Source organism: Physeter macrocephalus, chromosome 16, assembly GCF_002837175.3.
Source record: "Physeter macrocephalus isolate SW-GA chromosome 16, ASM283717v5, whole genome shotgun sequence".
In the NCBI taxonomy this organism is placed as follows: Eukaryota; Metazoa; Chordata; class Mammalia; order Artiodactyla; family Physeteridae; genus Physeter; species Physeter macrocephalus.
This window is the reverse complement of record NC_041229.1, coordinates 64,229,580-64,255,228: the sequence shown is the minus strand read 5'-3', so window position 1 is coordinate 64,255,228 and position 25,649 is coordinate 64,229,580. Positions and strand designations below refer to the sequence as shown.

At 41.0% G+C, this 25,649-nt stretch overlaps 1 protein-coding gene across 2 annotated transcripts in view; it reads right to left on the bottom strand.

Annotated features, from left to right (window-relative positions):
• The window catches only part of SWAP70 (switching B cell complex subunit SWAP70), a 79,488-nt gene extending 54,695 nt beyond the window's left edge, over positions 1-24,793 (bottom strand). The window contains exons 1-2 of one of the 2 annotated variants that reach the window (XM_024118750.3): positions 24,614-24,793; positions 1,372-1,512 (exon numbers count right to left, since the gene is read on the bottom strand). In XM_024118750.3, coding sequence (XP_023974518.1) covers positions 1,372-1,512; positions 24,614-24,712 — 240 coding nt within the window. In that variant the 5' untranslated portion in view covers positions 24,713-24,793. The remainder of the gene's footprint in view (positions 1-1,371; positions 1,513-24,613) is intronic. The other variant, XM_028501151.2, reaches the window with a different exon arrangement.
• Between the last annotated feature and the right edge of the window lie 856 nt (positions 24,794-25,649).

Here is a 25,649-nt window from a genome sequence, read left to right as displayed (position 1 = left end):
CATGTGGGATCTTCCCGGACCAGGGCACGAACCCGTGTCCCCCGCATCGGCAGGCGGACTCTCAACTACTGCGCCACCAGAGAAGGCCTCACTGTCACTTTTTGAAAGACATTTTTGACATATATCCAAAAATTTCAAGCTTGGTGTTATAAATAAGCAAATGCAGTAATTCCCAACCCTTCATGTGCATATATGATTACTTTCATACCTAAACTAAATGTACATGATATGGAAAGATGACACTAATATATTGTTCAGTTAAAAAAGTAAGTTGAACTTACTTTATATGTAGCATAATCCTATTGGTACAGAAACAAAACACTATGTATTGTATACGTGTATATTTGCATGTCTATAAAAAGGTCAGCAAAGATATTCATCAAACAGTTAAAAGTGATTACTCCTGTAGAGTCAGACTAAAAAGGGTAAAGAGATTTTACTTTTTATTTCATATATTTGTATTAACTGCCTATTTAATAACAAAGCTACCTTTTGTAATTTTTTTTGTAATTTTTTAATCACCAATGGTTTTAATTAAATGTGCCATCAATTTAGATTATTTTCTTTAAAAAAAAATAAAAGAACATTAAAGTCAAAACTTTAATGTGTCAATTTTTAATTATCCAAACCAAGGGAGAAGCCAAACCCAGCAGAAATACCAATATGGCTTCCAAATACATAATCATTTTTTACAGCATCTTTACTCATAACATATCCCAGAGGAAACATCCAAGTGGCACCCAAAAAAGTCTAGGATGAAAGCTTTGCTGTATGATATCTATAAAGATAATTAGGGGCTTCCCTGGTGGCGCAGTGGTTGAGAGGCCGCCTGCCGATGCAGAGGACACGGGTTCGTGCCCCGGTCCGGGAAGATCCCACATGGCACAGAGCAGCTAGGCCCATGAGCCATGGCCGCTGAGCCTGCGCGTCCAGAGCCTGTGCCCCACAACGGGAGAGGCCACAACAGTGAGAGGCCCGCGTACCGCAAAAAAAAAAAAAAAAAAAAAAAGATAATTAACATCACATTCTACCCCATCATATCCATGCTTTAACAATCATTACCAGTACATGTGGAACCAGAATTTAAAAAGAAAAAACAGCTCCCTAAGAGAAGACAGGTACAGATTAATACAGAACACTTAATTTCCAAAAAAGAGCCAAGTCGTAAAAATATCAAACGAAGTTTTAGAAGACACTGGAGAAGAGAGAGAAATAGGAAGTACTGTCAGTCTCATTCTTTCTTTCCTTTCTGATTTATCTCGTGATGCTTCCCACCTAAACTCCTTAGTGAACTCACCAACAAGGGGCTATGGGGCCCACTTGAAATGTGCAATCTGAACAATGCTGTAAGCAGGAAGAGATTAGTCATACCTTTTCCAAAATGAACTTGTTTAAATACGGCATGTAGCCCTGATTGGAGACAGGCCCCTCATCATCATCCCGGAAGTGCTCTTCAAGGGCAACAGGGTCATGTGGAACCTTCAGCACTGTGCACAGGTTATGGGAAAGGACCTAAGGGAGAAAGAGGGTAGTTTAGAGGCATCCACTAATCAGCACGTGGCACCTTCACTGTCCGAACACAACAGGCTGCTCCCTGTCCTGGGGAGAGAAAGACGAAGAAGAATAAATTGCCAGCTGCCAGCTCCCCACATGTTACCCATAGTGTCTCATTCCCTCCCCAGTTTTGGTCCACTTCAAACAAGTCTCTCTTACATGCCCTACAATGAGCCAGGCTCCATGCGAGATCTGTGACTACCAGACTCCTTGTAGTCTTTTATTAATTGGCCCACGTTAGAAAGAAAAAGGAGGGAAAGAGCAAGAGGATGTGTTTAAAATTAAACTTCTCCCTAAGTAGAGCAGTCCGTCAAGTAGAGCTGTAAGAGAAAGAACCTGGTTCTGAACAGCTGCAGCTGGGGCTTCTGGACAAGGTGGCTGACCTGGGCCCAGCCACAACCTCTCTGGGCTTCAGTTCTATCCTTTGTTCAATATAAAGGGCCAAGTTAATATACAAATATACCAGATATTAATTAGTAATCTCTAAGCATCCAAACATCTCAAATTCTATGATGCTAGGCTAAGTTTTCAGGATGAGTATAAAAGAGTATAAATATAAGAAGAGAAAGAAATCAAGGGCCCGATTTAGAAATACATGAAAAATCAATAGCAAAAAAATCTCAGGAGTCACCAGAATGGTTGAAAATATTCTGTCAAAAATCTGCATCCTGGTCTTGCAATAATCGAAGTGCACACTATAACATTCAGGTAGTTGAGTTAGCAGTCTGGGCTCTTTCAGTACTACTCTTGTTTCTTATTAAATGAAAATCTAAATATAAAAAAATCCCTTCCATTCCATTTGTGCATTCTAAACAGGTCAAATTACATAGCTAAGGCCATGCTGCCTCTAACACAGAATCTTATTAGATATTAAATCCCAGGTTAAAATCTTCCCTATTTGTCTCAGCCCTGCCCATTTAATCGCTTAAGGAGCCAAATTCATCTCAATGAATACTTTCAATTCCATAAAGCAAGTTACTTTTTTCTGCATACACATATTTCGTTAGAATTTTTTAAGACTAAAAAAAATTAACCTATAAAAAAACATTTGCATATCTTCTTTCTACATTTATTTTGTTTCTCAAAGCTTCATTTATGTGGAGATCCTTTTCTACATGCTCTACTGGTTTTAAGGAAGTAAGTAAAGGAAAGGAAGTAAACTCACAAATGGTTATAAATGAAGTAATGAAGACTTCTATCAGCCCCTACAAAGCAGGCTGTTTTTCTCAAGTAAAACTTCTATTTGCCAGTAGTAGAGCACATGAAAAGGGCACGGTGGAGCTTTGATTGAATCTTGCACCACAGTCAGCAAAATCCTAAACAGACATTTCCTTTCTCTATTTACCTAGTAAAACCTATAGAGTAATTATCTACCTCCAAAAAGGTTTCGTGAGGATCACCTTCAGGAATGTAAGGAGCTTAAAAACTGCAATATACCATGGAAATATAGAGAAATAAAGAGCATCCTCCTCATATAAGGCTCAACGGTCACTCAAATTTTAAAATTATTTGGACTTTACTCAAGTAGAAATTCCCAACCACAGGTTAACCTATGGTACGTTCATAAAACGTTAAGAACAGTGAGTATCACTACTCACTGGGTAGTGATACGTAAAGATCTACAAGACAACTTAAGTGAAAAAAGCAATGTACCTAAGACTACATATAGTGTGTTATCTTTTGTGTAAAAGGAAAAGGAAGAAAAAATAAGATACTCTAGAAGGATATATAAGAAACGAGTAACCATGGGGAGAAAACTAGTATGACTGCAGACCAGGAGCAAAAGAAGATTTCTTACTGTATCTCCCTTTTCACTGAGTTTAGGAAAAAATTTTCCCTAGTCAAAAAACATAATAACTATTTTAAAAATTAAACACACACATACACACACACGTATATATACACACGTACACACACGTACACACACACAATACACATACACACACAGACATATATACACACACATATATATACACATGCATATACACACACACACACACACACGCACTTTTCTTAATGGCCAGCTTAAGCCCATACAGCTAAATCTACTTATCTTCGAACTCTACACCTTTTCTTTTACATTAACTTACTCCCTAGAGATTAGGTATAAAAGGAAGACATATTCCACAGCAATGTACCATAACTAATGGATGAATAAGATGTAAGGGCAATAAATGAGCTCAGAAAGAATAGTGTGTGCTACAATGACTTCACAGATTAAGTGAAATGTAACCTAGGCCTTAAAATAAAAAGAGCTTTTAGATAGGAAAAGGGCAATTGGAAAGCTTTCCAATGGGGAAATAACATGAGAAAAGTAACTGATTAATGCAAAATCCGCAGGGTACAAAAAGCAAACACCAACCTCTCTCACACCCGTCCCTTTCTTTGCCATTGGGTTTCACAGATCCTCCAACTAAAGCCCTGGCAGGGGCCTTAGATACCATATTGTCATCCTTCTCATCTTATAGATGGTGAGTACTGGCTCAAAGAGATTAAATTTGTTTTTCTTGACTAAGTTACTTAGGAAAACTGAGACTAGAAGTCAGGTTTTGTAATTGCTGGTCCAACACTCTCTGGTAACAAGGAACAGTATGTTTCCAGTTTTCTAAAGTCAACATCTTTGCAGCAGCTGCTTTAGTTCAACCAGTGATCCCACTGAAGATTTAGATTTAAACTCTAGACTTCAGCCTTAGACAATTAAATACAGAGATAACTAAATCCAGTGATAACTTTCTCAACCACCTTCATTTAGTTAAGCAAACTGTGAGGGAGGCAGCAGATTATATTAAAGGACCCTGGAGGAGGAGACCTGAGTACCAGCCCTATGCGTGTGCTCTGTTCCTGTACAGTGGTTTGCCATTTACCCATTTTAAATATTAGAATATTTTGCTACTTACTCACTTAGTCTCAGTATCCTCACTGCAAAAGGAAGAGTTGGTGACTTGTCTCTAAAAATAATGTTTTTAAAAGCTCAATCCTTAACTATCAACCCAAACTCATTTCATGAACTCAACAGAAAGAACTATAATTTAGATCAGAAATTCGGCTTTTTTCATTGTTAGTAAGGCCTAGAACTGGGAAGTCTTCTTCAAACAAGATAACAAACTGAATAATAGATAACTGGAAAAGTTTTGTAACTAAAAGAAAAAAAATGTGCCATCTTTTAAACTTTAAAAAAATTTTATCAGTAATTTTTTTAAAGCCTAGACAGTATCTCAAGTTTTTTTTAAAGTGAAAAGTAAAATGTATTTAAAAAACAAATTCTTGAAGGCCAGAATATAAACTAATAACAAGAAGTAAAATCTCCATAAGCTTAAACAGCAGTTTATGCTTTTTAGAGTTAGACTCACATCATCCATTAGTTGGTTTTAGTCTCACCCCTGGAAAGTAGATGGTATTGCTACTTTACAGATGAAGAGGCTGAGTGAGAGATAAGGAGATGTCCCCCAGATGACAGAGTTTTATGTGCCGTGAAACTAGGTCTAGAACCCAAACCTTATACTTTGGTGCCCTTTCCCTGCCCTGCCACATTCCCTCTCCTCCTGGAAAAACAGAGCCCTGCCTATACAAAAGTGACATGCGTGCTGTGGCCATGCGTGCATGTTATCGCTAAGGTGCAGTGATGGACTGGTGCCCACCCGGTCAGTTCTCCAGCACCCAGCAACATGGCTGGAGCTATTCAGCGGAGCCAACTTAAATCCAGCGGTGAAGAAAACATCTGTCTAGAAATCTGGGACCACTCTCTCTCTGGAAGCCCTCATCTCTCAGCACCCGCCTTTGGGGGAAACTGTTCCAAGAGGTACTAGCCTCCTCTCCAGATGCGGAATCTGGAAAAGAGATGAGGACAAAAGCAATCAAGAGGAAATAGGACTACAAGTTCTTGATTTGTAAAAGGACTGCCCCTGAATCACTCTAATCAGTGTTTGCAAGTTTCTTGAGAAAGTTGAATTTATCCTACTTCAAATGCCTGCTCCTCCAAAGGCCATTCTTTCAACGCCCACATAATTGCTAAGCAACTTTGCTCTCTCAGGCCCCGATTTGAAGAATAAACTATTGTTACTACAATAAAAGATCCATATCCATGCCAGACCCTCATCTCTCCAGTTCCTTCATATCTGTCTGCTAGCGCCTCTGCAGGGCCGCCGCTGACAAGAGTGACTAATTAACTGCTCGTGTGGTCTGTTCCTTTTCAGCGGTTTGCCATTTACTCTTTTTAAGCATTTTGCTCCAAATATCGTGAAAAGATATAAAGGATGATGAATGGCTAAACAGAATTTTAACACACGAGTGCCTAATGCTTACCCTCCTCCCTCCCAAAGATGTAGAGATTACAAAGGTTCTCTGAAATGAGCCCCCCAGTCACAGACTGTTTCCCTTTACAGGATGTGCGTAATGGGCAAAATTCAACACTGAAAAAAAGGGGGGTAGGGATCTCTATTCCGACAAGCTTATCTGAACCGACACAATTACAGAACTATAATTCATAATGGGCAAACTTTTTTTTTTAATGTGAAAATTCCTGTCTGATTTATAAAATTTCAAGCTCATGGCGAATTACCAGAAAACTCTTCCTAACAGAATGACCAACTTCCTACCAGTGCTATGCCCTGCCTTAAGAGCATTGTCTTAATAGAAGTCCCGCCCCTTACCATAAGGACTCATTTTCCCTTTCCCGACAATATCTTTTCGTCCTGCTTGTCACTGCTTAAGGCCTGCTTGCTTTCTCTTAAATTATCTTTATCATACTCAGCCTCAGAAATCTCAGTCATCTCTGACTCAGTCCCTGAATGCAATCAATCACCGTCCTAGACACTTTTACCAAATTAATTAATCTTCAAGGGCTGCTGACCTCACATTATCACCTTGTCTGAAAGTCATCAAAAGCCTACAGAAGTAAAAACCAAAGAGGTATCTGAGCTCCGTATTTAAGTCACTTGGCAAGCCAGCCCCACTTTACATTTGTAGCCTTATTTTTTCCCCACCCCTCTGCACTAACTGTACAAATCTAGTCAAACAAGCTTACTCACAGCACCCCAAACAAACCCTGTATCACTCCCCTGCCCCCTCCAGGCCTCTGCTCTAATCACCCCTACATCTCCATTTCTACCTAACATAACTGCCATCCCTTTCTGAAGCCTCCACCACCCAAAATCAAGATGGTCTTCCCCACTCTGCATTTCCCAAGCACTCTGTATTTCTTATCTTACACTACCACACATGATTTTCTCTCTCCCATAAGACTAAATTTCTGAAAGGCCCATGTCTTACCTATCCTTATATCCCCACAGCACTTAACGTGCTACTCAGAATGCAGAAGGCTGTCAATAAATGCTGAACAAATTCTTTCTAAAAATTCTCTTTTCACAGTAAAACCATAATACTTTAACAATGACAATGCTCTTAGGAAATATCCTACTGCTATCTCCTTATTTCATTGATAAAAAGACTGAGGCCTGAGACTTGCCTATCACAAACTGATTACTAACAAATCAGAAACAAGAATCCAGGTCTCCTAACTGCCTGTCTCACAATCATGCCCTGTACTGGAAACATTCTCTTTTGCCTAGTCACATCCTTCAAGACTGGGTTATTCTTCATAAACTCTAGGAAACCTTCACCGCCCCCTCTGTCCATTGAACTCCTATTCAGCACTTAACGTGAATTCTGTTTCACATACCAGTAATATCTCAAATATCTAACTGCAGCTCAGTAAGGGAGGAAACCCTGCCTAATGTTGTTCTTCCATATCCTTTACGGTGACTAGCAGAGGGTTAAGGGAGGACTCAGTGGGAGCATAACACTTATGGACACATTAAGGAAGGATATCTAACTCAAAACCATCTGTTGTGATGTGTCCACAGAACGTATACCATTGAACTACAGTATATGCCACTGGATTACATTCTAAATAGACTACCTTTAATAAGTTATTTTGGATAATTCACTAAGTTAGCCCTCTTCAGAAATCAGAAAGAAAATATTGGTAAATTTGACCACATAAAAATTCTTAAATTTCCCATTAAAAAGAGACACTATAAACAAACAAACAAAAAAGGCTAATAGCTCCAATATTCAAATTACTCCTAGAAATTATTAAGTAAAAAGTGAACACCTAATTTTAAAAATGGACCACAGACACGAATAGAAAATTCACAAAAGAAGCTAATGACTAATAAGTATAGGAAAAGATGCTTAACTTCGCTAGTGATCAACATAATGCAAACTAAAAGAGCTACTACTTTTTGCCTGAAAAACAACACCTGGTGTTTGAGCAGACGCAGGGGAGTAAAAATTGCCAACACCCAACACTGGAGAAGGTATAGAGCAGGTTTTCTCTGTCACTGCTGACATTTTAGGCCAGATAATTCTTTGCTGGGGAGCTGGGGGAGGTGTCCTTGCATTGTAGGAAGTTTAGCAGCATCCCTGGCTGAAAACAGCAAAACATCTCAAATATCTATGAATAGTAAAGTAGTTAAACAAAGCATAACTCATCAACACAATGAAATAGCTCATAGCCATAAAGGATGATGGTGTCTGTATCTATGTGCACTGACATGGAAACATGACCCTAACACATTGTTTAAGAAAATAGGCTACAAAAGCATATGAAACAGGATCCTATTTATAGAAAAGGATATATATGTATGAGTATATGCACATGTGTGCATGCATGTGTATACATGTAGGAAGCAAGGGAGATGGAGAGAGAGGGAGGAAGGATGGTGAGCGAAAGATGTTAGAAAATCATTGCACAGTTAACTGCATCTGCCTTTGGTGGTAGAATTTCGGGTGCTTTTACCTTTGTCTCTATACTTTATTTTTTTTTTTTAAAGATTTGTTTAATATTTATTTATTTTTGGCTGCATCGGGTCTTAGCTGCGGCACGTGGGATCTTCATTGAGGCATGCGGGATCTTTTGTTGTGGTGCCCAGGCTTCTCTCTAGTTGTGGCGGTGGGTTTTCTCTTCTCTAGTTGTGGCGCGCAGCCTCCAGGGCACCTGGGCTCTGTAGTTTGCGGCACGCGGGTTCTCTAGTTGAGGCACACGAGCTCAGCAGTTGTAGCACACAGGCTTAGTTGCCCCGCGGCATGTGGGGCCATAGTCCCCTGACCAGGGATCAAACCCACGTCCCCTGCATTGTAAGGCGGATTCTTTACCACTGTACCGCCAGGGAAGTCCCTGTCTCTATACTTTAAAGCAGGGGTCCCCAACCCCCAGGCCATGGACCAGTACCAGTCCGCGGCCTGTTAGAAACCAGGCTGCACAGCAGGAGGTAAGCAGCAGGGGAGCAAGCCTGCCTGAACCATACCCGCCCCCCGACGCCCCCATTCCGTGGAAAAATTGTCTTCCATGAAACCGGTCCCTGGTGCCAAAAAGGTTGGGGACCTCTGCCTTAAAGTATTGTTTGAATATTCTACGTTCTACCTTTATAATCAGAAAAAGTGAAGCTTTTATATTTATGTAAAATTTTTAAATTAATTTTTTAAATTAATTTTATTAATGCTCTCTATCTGGGGTTTCAGCTAGAGAGCACCAATAAAATTATAAAATATGAAGAGATCATTGTAGGGCTATAAAGTTGATGAAATTAACTCACTTGAGTCATTCACAGAGAACTATGCTTTGCCATGCCTCTTGAAGAAGCCACACTATGGGCAACAAAGTCTCCTGACCTGGGCAGCCTCCTTAGATTCCAGCCTCCCACTGGATCACAGCATAAACAAATGTCTTTAAGAAGATAAATCAGGGACTTCCCTGGTGGTCCAGTGGGTAAGACTCTGCACTCCCAGTGCAGGGGACCCGGGTTTGATCCCTGGCCAGGGAACTAGATCCCACATGCATGCCACAACTAAGATTCGCATGCCACAACTAAGGAGCCCGCCTGCCACAACTAAGACCCAGAGCAACCAAAGAAATAAATATTTTTTTAAAAGGGATCCTGCGTGCCACAACAAAGACCCTAGAGCAGCCTAAATAAATAAATTTTTTTAAAAGGAAGATAAATCATGTATAAGAAGATTTAACTCCAGTAAGCTTCTGTTTCTATTTCTCCCACCACTCTGTAAGCTCCTTAAAGAGAAGATCTTTATTGTATCTATCCTGCAATATCAAAACCTAATAAAGTGCCAAGGGGAGAGTGCCTGATGTCAACAAATGTTTACTAAATGAGTCCCATTTAAGAATTTTCTTTTTTTGTTTTTGTTGTTGTTTAGTTTCATTTAGTTTGCTTCTCTATCACCTTTATTTAGATGTGGGTCTTTTTTTTTTTTTTAATTTATTTAGTCTATTTATTTTGGCTGCTTTTTTGTTCTTTGTTGTGGTGCGCGGGCTTCTCATTGCGGTGGCTTCTCTTGTTGTGGAGCACTGCGCCACCAGGGAAGCCCTTTTTTTTTTTTTCTTTGCTGTACGCAGGCCTCTCACTGTTGTGGCCTCTCCCATTGCAGAGCACCGGCTCTGGACGTGCAGGCTCAGCGGCCATGGCTCACGGGCCCAACCGCTCCGCGGCATGTGGGATCTTCCCGGACCGGGGCACGAACCCAGTGTCCCCTGCATCAGCAGGCGGACTCTCAACCACTGCGCCATCAGGGAAGCCCAAGATGTGGGTCTTTTAATGTATTTCACTATACTACCAGTATATTCTTTCCAGGAAGAATTTTTGTTTAATTGGAAACTCTAATTCAGGTCATTTTTGAAGTAAAGAAACAATACCTCCATTAGTTATTAGCACTACCAGAACTAGCAGGCATTACTCATCTGACCTGAGATCTAGTAAAGCAGTCCAGTTTCTAAAAATTCCACTAAAGATTTTTGAGGAAAGAACTCAAGAGGAATTAACAGTGTATGAGAGAGAAGTCTATAGCAGAAGACAGAGAAATTAGGTAGTTCAATTTAGTACACTCTTCTCCAAGAGATCTGAAGACACAGTGTACACCCAAGGTGATGATAAAGATCACAAATCTGAGGTTTACCTCTGCAGCCCCATCCTCTGACCACTCTGTCCCCTTGTCCCCTTCTCGTCACTATAATATGGCTTCTTTCTATCCCTATCAATGTCATGAAATTGCTTTTTCAAAAAGATTCTGTGGTAGACAGAGCTGCACCACTCAAGAAAGGAACTGCTGCCCTGCTACAAGGACTGTGGTTAGCTGAGAGCCTCTACTTATTAGTACTTTCGGGGTCCACCTCAGCCAATGACTGAGCAAGCTGGTGACACCATTTCTCCCCAGGGTGGACGTCCTCTAACAGGCCATCTTTGCTCCAGAGCTCCTGGTTTTGTTAAGTCTGTATCATGATTTGACAGCTCCTTTTCCCAATCCTGTTTCCTCTCTTTTTTCCCATAAGCATTTCTTCCCAATAACCCTTTTGCACTCCCAACTCTGTCTCAGCATCTGTTTCCTGGAGAATGCAACCTGGGATAGATACCTTCTAAACAATTCACTCTCCCAAGTCTCTGGCACTGAGCAGTCTGGATCATCCTCTCAAGACTTTTTTTGGTCCCATGATATACTATTTTCTAAATTTCTCAAAGAACTTACTCTACCTTGGTCTGCCTTTATGGGGTCACCTCCCTTACCCTTCATTCTCCCAATCTGGACATTTCCCAAAGCCCAATTTTCAGCCCCAAGTTCTTAAAAAAGTGCTTTAATTCTGAAAACATTAAGTCACCTTAACGACTCTCAGATCCCTTTCTGGTCTTGACCTATCAACTGAGCTCTGGTTTATATCACTAAGATGAAAGATTTCTATGCTAAATTTGCCTCACATCCAAAAAATCCAAAGGAGAGTTCATTACCTTTCTCCCCAAAACAGGTTTCCCACCCTGATTCTAACTTTGGTACCACCATTCCCTTAACAACAAAACTATGGACTCTCCTATTCTTGTACTTTTTAAATTTATAGTTTGTCCTATATCTGGATCCAATTCAGTCCCCTCGCCCAATGCCAATCCTCTCTCCACTGAGTGAGCTTCTCTGTTGGCTAACCAGAGAATGTGGGGCTGGGGAAGCAAGGGCTCCCTGCCCCCAGCAGCAGCTCCCATTCTCCCTTCTGAGGCCCTAACAAAGACCACTCACCAGGATAAGACTGTGGTAAACGTATCGAGCTGACAAAGTTCAATTAGAAGGCTAAGGCTTGAAGATCTTGTCTGCTATGCCACATTTCGCAAGTGAGGAAAATGAAGCCCAGCAAGGAGAAGAAACCTTCCAGGGTCACACAAATAACAGAGCAGAGACAAGTCTCCTGACTCCCTAACCAGTGTTCTCTCTCCTGACACTTTTTCCTGTGCCTCCAAGGGATTTACTTTCCAAATCTTTCATCACAGCTGTTCTTATAGAGGAGCTTCACACATTTCTTAAGGTCAGTGACAACTGTTCCTCTAGAAGCATTCTCTGACCTAACTCCTCCAATCCTCACCACAGGCTAGGTAGGTTCCCTTCCTCTGTGTTTGCCAGTGCTGTGTACTTTATATCATATTTGAATTGTCGGTTTGCTGATCTCTATCACTCACAAGACCTGAAGCTCCATGAGGGTAGGTAGCATATTGGTTTTGATGCATATTGGTTTTGAGTCCCACTGCCACCTTCCCAGTCTAGCATGCATCAACTTTCACTGAAGTCCCCCACTTGGTCTCCCCATCTCCAGCCTCTCCCCTCATGTCAACACACCCACATTGTTAGAATAATCTCAAAACTCTACCTTTGTCATATATCTACCCCAAAAGTATTAATAACTTCCCCTCTTTACAGGATCAGTTCTGAACTACTCATTCTAACATAGTCAACAAATACATATTAATCATGTAGTCTGTACAAGAACGAAACCATCTAAAATGTAACCCCATCTCCCTTTAAATCCTAATTTTCCACCATGCCTCAAATCAAACACTACTCCACCCAGAGTATTTCTTTACTGCTCACAAATACCCCAAGTTTTAGCTCTTGCTCTTATCCACAATGCCACCATCATACCTGTCATCTTTCTGTGACTATACTGGACAAGATTTGCCCCATTCCCTCCAGAAGCAGCTGGCATTCCATCTCCTCCATGAAACGTTTCTCGCCTACAACTGTCTGCATCTTTTTTTTTTTTACAGATTTATTTAATTTATTTATTTATTTTTTGGCTGAGTTGGGTCTTCGTTGCTGTGCGTGGGCTTTCTCTAGGTGCGCGAGCGGGAGCTACTCTTCATCGTGGTGTGCGGGCTTCTCATTGTGGTGGCTTCTCTTGTTGCGGAGCACGGGCTGTAGGCGCGCAGGCTTCAGTAGTTGCGGCACGCGGGCTCAGTAGTTGTGGCACACAGGCTTAGTTGCTCCGCAGCATGTGGGATCTTCCCGTACCAGGGCTCGAACCCATGTCCCTTGCGTTGGCAGGCACATTCTTAACCACTGTGCCACCAGGGAAGCCCCTAAAACTGTCTGCATCTTTTTCTCTATTTCCTTTAAACTTCTACAGCAGCTCCATCTGACAGAAATATGCAAACTACACATGGAATTAAAAGTTTTTAATTGCCACATTTTTAAAACATAAAAAGAAACAGGTAAAATTAATTTTACTAATGTATCCAAAATATTATAACTACAACATGTAATTAATATTTTTAAAAGAGATCTTATGTTATTTTCTTGTACTAAGTCTCTGAAATCCTGTGTATATTTTATATTTACAGCACATCTCAATTCAGTCTAGCTACTTTTTCTTTTTTCTTTTTTTTAAAAATATTTATTTATTTATGTATTTGGTTGCTCCAGGTCTTAGTTGCAGCAGGTGGGCGTTGCAGCATGCGAACTCTTAGTTGCAGCATGCATGTGGGATCTAGTTTCCTGACCAGGGATGGAACCCAAGCCCCCTGCATTGGGAGCACAAAGTCTTACCGACTGCGCCACCAGGGAAGTCCCATGGACTAGCTACTTTTCAATGCTCAATAGCCAGTTGTGGTTAATGGCTAATGTACTGGACAGCATGGCTTACAGCCCTCATTTTCCACACTTTCTAGAACTTGCTGATACGTTATCTTGTTGTAGTCATTTCATGTATTATCTTCTTTACTAAACTGCACACTCCTCAAGGTAAGGGACAATGCTGTATATTTTTCACTTCCCCAGAGTCCCTAGCAAAAGGTATAGATTAAAACCTTCAAATTTATATACTGTTTTGTACATCAATTTTCTTCAACATCAGTGTTTGGTAAGAAACAGTTGGCTAGTAAATGTTCTGTTGTAACACATAGAGGCTGTGAGCTCCATCTATTCAAGCAAGTATATTGTTAAAATGTATTATTATTCCCATTGAACAGAGAGTCCTAAATACAACAAGCAAAGCAAATTCCCCAAAGTCACCCCGGTGAAGAACTTCAGAATTCCAACCTAGTTCGATCTAACAGCCTGGTGTCCCATTATCTAACAGCATTTTCTCAAATCATCACTGAAGGAAGTCAATGAAAGTTAAGTCAGCTGCCTACCAGCTCCTGCTCTCAACTCCAATGTAACAGCATCTGCCTGAGACATACAACACCCTATGAACGAAAAGCACTGATGAGGAATGGACTGGGAGTTTAGGGTTGGTAGATGCAAAGTATTACATTTAGAATGAATAAACGAGGTCCTAATGTATACCACATGTATAGCAATATCCTGTGATAAACCATAATGGAAAAGAATATAAAAAAAGAATATATGTATTTGTATAACTGAGTCACTTTGCTGTAGAGAAGACGAGATTGGCAAAACACTGTAAATCAACTATACTTCAATTAAAAAAAAAAAGAACTGATGGAGATGTGCTGCCTGGTAATGCAGGTAGTGCTCCATCCTCCCAGAGGTGCCTACCCAGTGAAATATAATACCTTCGACATTGTCCATCTGACAGAACAACTTTTATCCTAACTGCTGTCACTTCTGGTTGGTAAGCCATTGTGGCTGTAAAGCTAAATATTCCTAAGGAAGCAAAGGGTAAAGAAGGCATAGAAGAACCTTGAGACAAAAAAACTAGTTTTTCTGACATTGTAGAAATCTCTTCCTAACTGTAAGATCTCCTTATATGAAATTTGACTATATGCAGATTTACTCCCAAATACCTTTCTACAATTAAAAATTAATTTCTGAAAACTGCAGTTTGAAGTAGACACAGATTTGGGGTTTAAAAAAAAGGAATCTGAAGGTAGAATGAGAAGAAGGAAATAAAGCAGAAAGCAGAGGAGAAAAATAGATTTATGAAATGAAGCCTTGGGAAACATAAAGGAAGCTGAGGCAAAGACTAACTTAGACTTATGTTGCAGGATTCAGATTCCAATGTGTTAATAATCATTGAGGGGATTACAATAATCCTCCTGGGGGGTGGGGCGGGGGGGGGGCGGGGACGGGGAATGAGAGGGCAAACTGAATAAGTGAGAAAAGGTCATTCAAAGCCTCTTCCGTCTCTAGCTTCCAGTTACTATGTACCTCTGGGACTGCAGTAAGACCCCAAAGGAAATACAAAATGGGCTCCTGGGGGGTGGGGCGGGGGGGGGAGCGGGGACGGGGAATGAGAGGGCAAACTGAATAAGTGAGAAAAGGTCATTCAAAGCCTCTTCCGTCTCTAGCTTCCAGTTACTATGTACCTCTGGGACTGCAGTAAGACCCCAAAGGAAATACAAAATGGGCACCAGGAAGGTTAAGAGCCTCTGAGTCATAAGATTAGAAATGCACTGGCTATTAAGATGGAAGGCCACACACACAAAAGTGCCTCGTAGATTGCATGTTATCCTCAATAAAGCAAAAGTTTACATATATTTCAAAAAAAACAAAAACTTCCAGTCTATCTTACTGAAAAGTTTCTAGCAAGTAAGAAACGGAAAAAGGAAATAATCCAGAATCCATTATTACCATTTTAAGATTTTTAAATGTCTCTTACATGCTCTTTATTTGGAGAGCTGTCTTTACTGTTTCATTTTGGTGAGATACAAAAAATATTTACAAAGACTTTCACAGGTGAGTCATGCTCTGGTTCTCTAAATGAGGTTTTTTTAAAATTAGATTTTTAGAACAGAAACAACTTTAACCACAGGGGTTAACAGAAACATAACACTAAAGATTAGGAAGGGAATACTATACATGCCAAGTTCACAAGAATTAACCAAATCTTTTACATTGTGTTTCACACAATAAAAGCCCTTTACTGCAACTTGCTTCCTTTATATTTTCAACAGACCACTGGCCTGGCTCAATTACTTTTGTAACTAGCAAGATTAAAAATTTTTTTAGCTAAATGCCTACATGGGAACAGAACACAAGACATTATTCACAAGATATGCAAATCAACTGCAGGGCAAAAATTAAAGAACATTTAGTTGAAAATCTATCATTGAGAAATGAATAAAGATTCAAACTACTCATGTTGTTCCTCAATTTTTTTTTCATTTACATCCTCACTAGTTGTGAGCTCTTTTACTTCAAAAGGGCACAATTTAAAACAAAACAAAACCCTGCGTTTCTAAAAACAACAGGATAAGAGTGCAGAGCCAATAAGCTTATTCAAGACATTTCCAGCACTGACATGTAATTCACACTGCAACCCTAATTGTAAAGTAAAATTATAACAGACGTTGGAAAACTATCACTAGGTTTTGCTATATTTAAGAGGACAACACTAACTATAACAATAAGAATACTAATTTTAAGGTACTTTTTAATTGAAGTATAGTTGATTTACAATGTTCTGTTAGTTTCAGGTGTACAACAAAGTAATTCAGTTATATATATACAGATATATATTCTTTTTCAGGTTATTTTCCCTTATAAGTTATTACAAAATATTGAATATACTATACATATTATGTATAGTAGTGTGCATATGCTAATCCCAACCTCCTAATTTATCCTTCCCTCCTCTTTTCCCTTTTGGTAACCACAAGTTTGTTTTCTATGTCTGTGGGTCTGTTTCCGTTTTGTAAATAAGTTCATTTGTATTTTTTTAAGATTCCACATATAAGTGATATACAATATTTGTCTTTCTCTGGCTTACTTCATTTAGTATGATAATCTCTAGGTCCATCCATGTTGCTGCAAATGGCACTATTTCATTCTTTTTTATGGCTGAGTAATATTCCATTGTGTGTGTGTATATGTATATATATATACATATATATGTATATATATACTACATCTTTATTCATTCATCAGTCAATGGGCATTATAAACAGTGCTGCAACAAACACTGCGATGCATGTACCTCTTTGAATTACAGTTTTCTCCAGATATATGCCCAGGAGTGAGACTGCAGGATCATATGGCAATTTTATTTTAGTTTTTTAAGGAAACTCCATACTGTCCTCCAAGTGGCTGCACCAACTTACATTCCCATCAACAGTGTAGGACAGTTCAACTTTAAGGTACATTTTGATTTCTGGAAGGAATACAAAAAGACCTAGTAACAATGGTTACCTCAGGGGCAGGTAACTAGTGTGGGCCAGGGGTTGGAGGAAACTTACTTTTCACTTTTGTAAATGCCCTTTAGTACATTATGAATTTTATACCATATGTATACATGAGCTATTCAAAAAGTTTCTTTTTGATGTACATTTGTTTAAATGATAGGCTTCATCTTTTCAACTTCTTGGAATTGCATGTATTTCTAAGTAACACTGGAGATTTAGTATCTTTCTGCAAGACCATCAAAATTCTAAATAATTTGAAGATAATTTTTAAACACCAATGGAGAAGAAAATAATTGTTGCTTCTCCTTCAAACCATATGTCCAATACCTATTTCCCTTATGACTTTTGCAAATTTACATAACCTAAAAGTAACAATGTCTGTTTCAGACGGCATATTAATAAAGTTTACTAAAATATGGAATCCACACACAAATGTCCCTCATTAAAAAAAAAAAAAGACAAAAGAAGGGCACAAACATCAAAACCAAGGGAAAAATTGGTGAAAAAAAAGTTCAATAATGTTTACTCAGCCACCTACATGTATGTAGCACCTTCCTATAGATATAAAGAAAAGTTTCCATCAAAATCTCTCCCAGTAGTTTTTAACTGAATTCAAGATGAACATAGCCTTAAACTACACAGTTTTTTCTAAGGAAGGGCTATTAATGAATACAAGTATAAAAGCAAGTAAAGAATGTGTTTCTGAAGATTTCTCTCCCACCATAAGCCTATTGCTATCTACTTCAGCAGCTGAAAAGTAGATCTCCACACAATTAGAACAAGCTTAACTTAAAACAATAACTTAGTTTAGTATCCCTCTGTATTCCAGCCTGAAAAATAGTGACAGCAAATCAATGACAATTTAAAAAATGAGTTGCGGGCTTCCCTGGTGGCACAGTGGTTAAGAATCTGCCTGCCAATGCAGGGGACACGGGTTCGAGCCCTGGCCCGGGAAGATCCCACATGCCACGGAGCAACTAAGCCTGTGCACCACAACTACTGGGCCTGCACTCTAGAACCCACATGCCACAACTACTGAGCCCGCGTGCCACAACTACTGAAGCCCACGCGCCTAGAGCCCGTGCTCCACAATAAGAGAGGCCACCGCAATGAGAAGCCCGCACACCTCAACAAAGAGTAGCCCCCGCTCGCCGCAACCAGAGAAAAGCCCACGTGCAGCAATGAAGACCCAACACAGCCAAAAATAAAAATAAATAAAATAAATTCATTTAAAAAAAAAATGAGTTGCCTTCTAAAAATCCAATTACAGATTAAGCTAATACAGCTGATGACTGCTATGGGGGTGCACAGGCTGACTGTGCGGGTGGAGACCTATACAGCTACAACTCAGGTAGGGAGCCAGAAATGCCACAACTGGAGCCAAAGAGACAGAGGTCCCCTGGAGAGGGTGCACAAATTGCCAGGAGGAAGCTCAAGGAAATCACAGGGAATGTGGGAGGAAGAGGGAGAAAGAATCAAGGTAAGGAAAGTGAGGCAGAGTTGGTTCCCTATTTGTTGGAGGGCATGGAGGTGATAAGGGGTGTTCTTTAATGAAGCTCAAGATATTGACCTGCAGTGACCTCATGCCCAGCTGTTTTAACAAGAAACGTCACTGTGGCTACAGCAGGGGTCCCCAACCCCCAGGCCACAGACCAGTACCGGTCCGCGGCCTGTTAGGAACTGGCAACACAGCAGGAAGTGAGCGGCACGTGAACGAAGCTTCATCTGCCATTCCCATCTCTCCCCACTGTTTGCATTACCGCCTGAACCATCCCCCCCACACGCCGCCCTGTGGAAACATTGTCTTCCACAAAACCAGTCCCTACTGCCAAAAAGGTTGGGGACTGCTGGACTAGAGGACAACCCAACATCTGCTTCTATAGTAGCTTATGTAAGTCACAAGTAGTTTTTAAATTCTGTGTTCTGTATTTTTATCTTACTGCTAAGTTTAATGAAAATCTATGTTTGCCTCAACAAATATCTTTCATTTTTAATAAATTTTTTTTTTTTGGCTGCATTGGGTCTTCGCTGATGCACACAGGCTTTCTCTAGTTGCAGCGAGTGGGGGCTACTCTTTGTTGCAGTGTGCAGGCTTCTCATTGCAGTGGCTTCTCTTGTTGTGGAGCACGGGCTCTAGGTGCATGGGCTTCAGTATTTGTGGCACGCGGGCTCAGCAGTTGTGGCTCACGGGCTCTAGAGCACAGGCTCAGAAGTTGCAGCTCTCGGGCTTAGTTGCTCTGTGGCATGTGGGATCTTCCCAGGGATCGAACCCGTGTTCCCTGCATTGGCAGGCGGATTCTTAACCACTGCACCACCAGGGAAGTCCCAACAAATATCTTTCTTATGTTAATTTTTCTTTGTATTTTAAGTTTCAAAATTTATACAGATGGTAATTTTTGTTTTACTCAAAAATATGTTATTACTCTTCAATAAGTGGTGCTGGGAAAACCGGACAGCTACATGTAAAAGAATGAAATTAGAACACTCCCTAACACCATACACAAAAATAAACTCAAAATGGATTAAAGACCTAAATGTAAGGCCAGATACTACAAAACTCTTAGAGGAAAACATAAGCAGAACACTCTATGACATAAATCACAGCAAGATCCTTTTTGACTCACTTCCTAGAGAAATGGAAATAAAAACAAATAAACAAATGGGACCTAATGAAACTTAAAAGCTTTTGCAAATCAAAGGAAACCATAAACAAGACGAAAAGACAACCCTCAGAATGGGAGAAAATATTTGCAAATGAAGCAACTGACAAAGGATTAATCTCCTTTAATACGAGCTGCTCAATATCAAAAAACAAACAACCCAATCCAAAAATGGGTGGAAGACCTAAACAGAAATTTCTCCAAAGAAGACATACAGATTGCCAACAAATACATGAAAGGATGCTCAACATCACTAATCACTAGAGAAATGCGAATCAAAACTACAATGAGGTATCACCTCATCAACGGAATATTACACAGCCATAAAAAGGAACGAAATAGTGCCATTTGCAGAGATGTGGATGGACCTAGAGACTGTCATACGGAGTGAAGTAAGTCAGAAAGAGAAAAACAAATATCTTAGGCTAACACATATATATGGAATCTAAAAAAATTTTTTTAATGGTTCTGAAGAACCTAGGGGCAGGACAGGAATAAAGACGCAGACGTAGAGAATGGACTTGAGGACACGGGGAGGGGGAAGGGTAAGCTGGGACGAAGTGAGAGAGCGGCATGGACATATATACACTACCAAATGTAAAACAGATAGCTAGAAGGAAGCAGCCGCATAGCACAGGGAGATCAGCTCAGTGCTTTTTGACCACCTAGAGGGGTGGGATAGGGAGGGTGGGAGGCAGACGCAAGAGGGAGGAGATATGGGGATATATGTATACATATAGCTGATTCACTTTGTTATACAGCAGAAACTAACATACCATTGTAAAGCAATTATACTCCAATAAAGATGTTTTTAAAAATACTATTAGTTAATAATAAAATTTAGGTATAAAAAATAAGCTTTTTGACTTGTGGTTACCAAGCGGAAGGGGAGGTGAGAGAGGGATGGATTGGGAGTTTGGGATTAGCAGATGCAAAATATTATATATAGAATGGATAAACAACGAGGTCCTACTGTACAGCACGAGGAACTATATTCAATATCCTGTGATAAACCATAATAGAAAATAATATGACAAAGAATGTATGTATGTATAACTGAATCACTTTGCTATACAGCAGAAATTAACACAACACTCTAAATCAACTATACTTCAATAAAGTAAATTTTTAAAATTAAAAAAAAATTTTTTTTAAATAAGCTTTTTGGGGACCTCCCTGGTGGCACAATGGCTAAGAATCCGCCTGCCAATGCAGGGGACACGGGTTTGAGCCCTGGTCCGGGAAGATCCCACATGCCCTGGAACAACTAAGCCCAGGCACCAAAACTACTGAGCCTGCGCTCTAGAGCCCGTGAGCCACAACTGCTGAAGCCCGTGCACCACAACGAGAGAAGCCACCGCAATGAGAAGCCCTCGCACTGCAAGGAAAACCCAACGCAGCCAAAAGAAAAATAGATTTTTGTACTAAACTGGGGGCCCTCAAGGAAAATATTTACTAATTATAGCAGTGACCCAAACACATTTATCTAAATGAGTACTGTACTGCAAAGAAATCTCCTTAAAAGTCAAAAATAAATTTATTCCCAAGATGATGCCAATACTCCAAACTTTTCACAACTTCTCTTCACAAAAGAAGAAATAATGTAGTTTATGAGCTATGGCAGGGAAGAATCAATATCATTACTTTACAATCTCCAAAATATATGTGCATAATAATAATAAATTAACTCTCAAAGATAACAGACGATGTTTTCCTTGAAAACTCTTCTTCCTCAGCACCAGTGTTGCCCCAAAGTGGTTCTTATATCCCATTTCTGGTCCCCTGGCTTCCCTTCTTCCTCTCACCACCTACTCTAGCCATTCCCCAAGGCCACTGTTGAACCTCTTCTCTCCTTTTTCCAAGCTTCAACTACCAAGATCCTGTACCAACAGCCCCACACTTACCCAAGGACATCATCTCCAGCTAAATATCCATCCATCAAAAACTCTTTCTTATACATAACACACAAACACACTCATATCCTACACTCCAATCAAAATAAGTTACACAGAAGTCCCTATAAATGCCTGATTAATTCCTGTGGCCTGCAGTAGTTCACAGGGATCCCTTAGAGCTAAAAGCAGTCAATAAATACCCATTGAAAGAATGAATAAATGAATGAATGAATGAATAGGATGGGCTTAATCCTCCCCCCATTTCCACATAATCACATTCTAGCTTTCTTCAGAGGCAATTTCAAAGCTTTTTCATGAAGTAATTCCACCAGTAAAAAGTACTGGTCTCTTCCTCTAAAATCTCATGGGCTCTTATCTTCTATCACATTCATCATGGGCTCTTATCTTCTATCACATTCAACATCTTCCTCTCCATAGTATTCCTGTACTTCTTGTCTCTACCACCAGATCTTACATTTTTTAAGGATAGGGTAATTGTCTAAGTAATATAATCTATATATATACACAGAAAGACAGAGAGAGACTTCTCTAACGGTTACCTATTCTTTTAGTTTGCCTACCAACATTTAAACTCTTTGAAGGCAAAAATTCGTATGTTTCTTTTTCCCCCACCTTCACTATCATATCACCCTTAGAATTAGGCACAGTATCTAACACATGAAGTGTCACCACTCACGTCAAAAACTGTGAAGGTAATTCAAAAAGACAAGTGTCAAAACTATTTTAGAAGGCCCATACAGTTTTCCAAAGCGATAAATTTTAACCTCATTTTGGGTATGTAATTTTTAGTCTGCTATTTAATAAATCAATTGTATGATATTCCTCCAAGGAGATAGTAACTCTTAAGAGCCTAAAAGTACTGATCTTTTTATGAAATTAGCATGGTACCTTACACAAAGTATACGCAAAAGGTTATTTATGAACAAATGAATGAATGAGCAAATTCAGGCAAAAACTCTATTCCTAGACAATGGATCAATGAACGTCAAACTTTAGAGTCAAAACTCCAAAAAGGAGAGAACTAAATAGAAACTTTTTAATATTTCCAATTCCAGAAACACTGGCAAGATGAACAGAACTGAATCAATCCCAAAATCTCTCAGTTAAGCAGACAAAGAGACAAAATACAACTGCACATTTGCATTATCAACATCCTGTGGGTAAAAGCTATGCACTAGGATTTAATACTTCCTGCCAAGCCTGCAGTCAAGAATCCTCTGGACACTTTTTCCATAAGCAGCCACAAAGACAATTTTGAATGGTGTACAACAAAAGTAATAGAAAATATTTCGTTAATGCCATCAATTGGAAGAGAAAAAAATGAAAAAATAGTGAAAACAAACAGAACCCAAATAGTAAAATGGTAACCCTAAATCGAACATCATAATTAAAGGTAATTGGTCTAAACACACCAATTAAAAGATTGTCAGAATGGATTAAAAAAAAAACAAGACCCAACTACATGCCATCTACAAGAAACTCACTTTAAACATAGCGGTATAGGTAAATTAAAAGTAAAAACAGTGAAGAGTAAAATGCAACTCTATTCACAATCACCAAAAAATGGAAATAACACAAATGTTCTTCAAGGGTGAATGGATTAACTATGGTACATCCATACAATGGAATATTGCTTAGCAGTAAAAAGAATTATTGATACACAATAACATAGGTGAATCTCTAAGGCATTATGCTGAGCAAAAGAAGTCACTGTCAAAAGGTTACATACTGTATGACTCCATTTTTATGACACTGTACAAGAGACAAAACTATAGCAATTAAGAACAGATCATTGATTGCCAGCAGTTGAGGAAGAGGGGGGCAGCATGAGGGAACTTTTGGGGATGATGGAACTGATGGAACCCTGATTTTGGTAGTAGTTATACAAATCTATATATGTTAAAACTCAGAACCATCCACCAAAATAGTCAATTTTACTCTATGTTAATTTAAAAAATAAAGTCAAATAAAGACTAAATGGATGCTCTCTATGAATCCTTCCAGACTATGTTTTTATGAATGAGAAAAAAAGAGAAGGGTAAAAGGAAAACAGGCAGAATGCTAAGTCCTACTGGCATAAAAGCCACTAGTCATAAGAACCTCCTGATTACTGCACAAAATATACAAAGCAAACTCAATCTTCAGAAATTCACTCCCAGAAGAGGCTAAGAAAACCAGACATTCAGATCCAAAATGTGTATATTTTTAAATGCCTATGAATGGCTCTTCTTGTCTGTTTCCATATTTTACACTTTCAAGAAGCTGCCAATTTTTCCTGGCTAAATGCCACTTACCCTGCTTGGGGTTACTCAATTTACAAGCATTCCTTTATTTATACCTTATACGCTCATTTAATGATGGGGTCTTTGGCAGTCACAATAAAGACTCTGCAAAAGCACTTGCTTTTGCAAAGTGCCAGATCAGAGCTCCTCACCCGGAAACTAAGGTCCCTGCGGGACACGGCACACCCTCGATTCGTTCCAGACCTGAGGACGCTAGGTCTTCCTCCCTAGTCGGAAAGGGTACCCCACCGCCCCAAAATTGGAGGCCGCTGCGGGCCGGGCTCTGGGGCACTTCTCCCTTCTCAGAACTGCCTGGTTGCCTGGAGGGCAGCTGGCCGTTTTGAGAACTGCCCCGGTGCGGAGCGTGCCCCTTAGAGGGCTCTGACCAGTCAGTCACCTTGGGCAAGTCCCTTCCTCTCCCAGAGCAGGGAGGAAACTTTGGATAGGTTTCCTAAGGTAGCTTCCCACCGCCCTCTCAGTCAAACTTTCTGGGCCTCCCGCGCCAACAGGGAGACCGGCTCGCCCCTTAGAGCCCCCCACTCGCGCCGTCCCTTGCTCACCAGGAGCCCTGAGGGAACTAACGCACCGGTCCGAGCGCGACGCCCGAAAGCAAGAGGGAGGCGAAAAATGCCAAATCCCGGTCTCGGCTCCCTCCACCCCGAGCAGGCCGCTCGGCCGCATTCCGGTCCGCCATTCCCTATGGTCACCGCCCGCCTGCCCGCTTCCACCCGGTGGTAGAAGAGCACGCGCCGGGGAGGGGCGAGTGCGGGCCCGGGGTAGGCGGGTGCGCCCACCTTGAGCTGGGACTTGGAGACCTTGCCGCTGTGGTCCAGGTCGAGCGCGGTGAAAGCATGCCAGATGGCCTTGAGCAGCTCGTCCTTCAAGCCCCCCATGGCCGCGGCCCTGCTACCCCGGCTGCCACGACTGTCCTGCCAGCCACTCGGCGCGTCTGACGCCCCTTGGCCTCTGCCGCCACCGCCCGCCGCGTTGTCACCTGACAGCGGCAGACCCCGCCCCCGCCAGGCCCCGCCCACTTGGCGCCCGCGGGGAACCGCGCTGTGCAGCTGGAGCGCTGGGTCCGGTGGTCTGCCTCTCCGTGCCGGTGAGGATGCCCGGCCTTCTTTCCCAGCTAGAACGGCAAGCGCCACACCACGCATCCCCCTAGTGCTCCCAAGATCAGCTCGGGCCATTTTCGGTGCTCGCATGCCCCCCAAACAAGAGCCCCTATCCCGAGAAAAAATGAGAGTCCGGCGTCCTACAGTGAAAAATGGAGCCCTGCTCCTGACCCGGGGACGGGGTCACTGTCTGAGGAGGCCAGACAAGATCCCCAAAAGTCCCCGGTCAGGGGCTCAAATGCTGGCACAGTACCTAGTGGGAGAGGCAGGTAAGGGGAAGCAGGGAAGGGCCTCGAGGGAAGTTGGTTCATGCATTTCGCAAACGTCTCTTGATGCCTACTGTGTAGTGGTCTCTGGGGGCAAAGAGTTGAGGTTTAAGGTGGGTTTAGAAATCAGAGGGTCAGGCAACCTTTTCTAACTCTCAGCTGTTGAGGGACAGTTCACAATTTAGGAAGGGTTTGATGTAGGTAATGCTGCTGTTTCCTGATGTTTCTGTGCTTGCATAATAGGAGATCTGGAAGGACCCCAGCAAATCATTCCACCCATCTTACTAATCAGAATGGGTGGACCATTTAAAAGAACCTATCTATGGGGCTTCCCTGGTGGCGCAGTGGTTGCGCGTCCGCCTGCCGATGCAGGGGAACCGGGTTCGCGCCCCGGTCTGGGAGGATCCCACATGCCGCGGAGCGGCTGGGCCCGTGGGCCATGGCCGCTG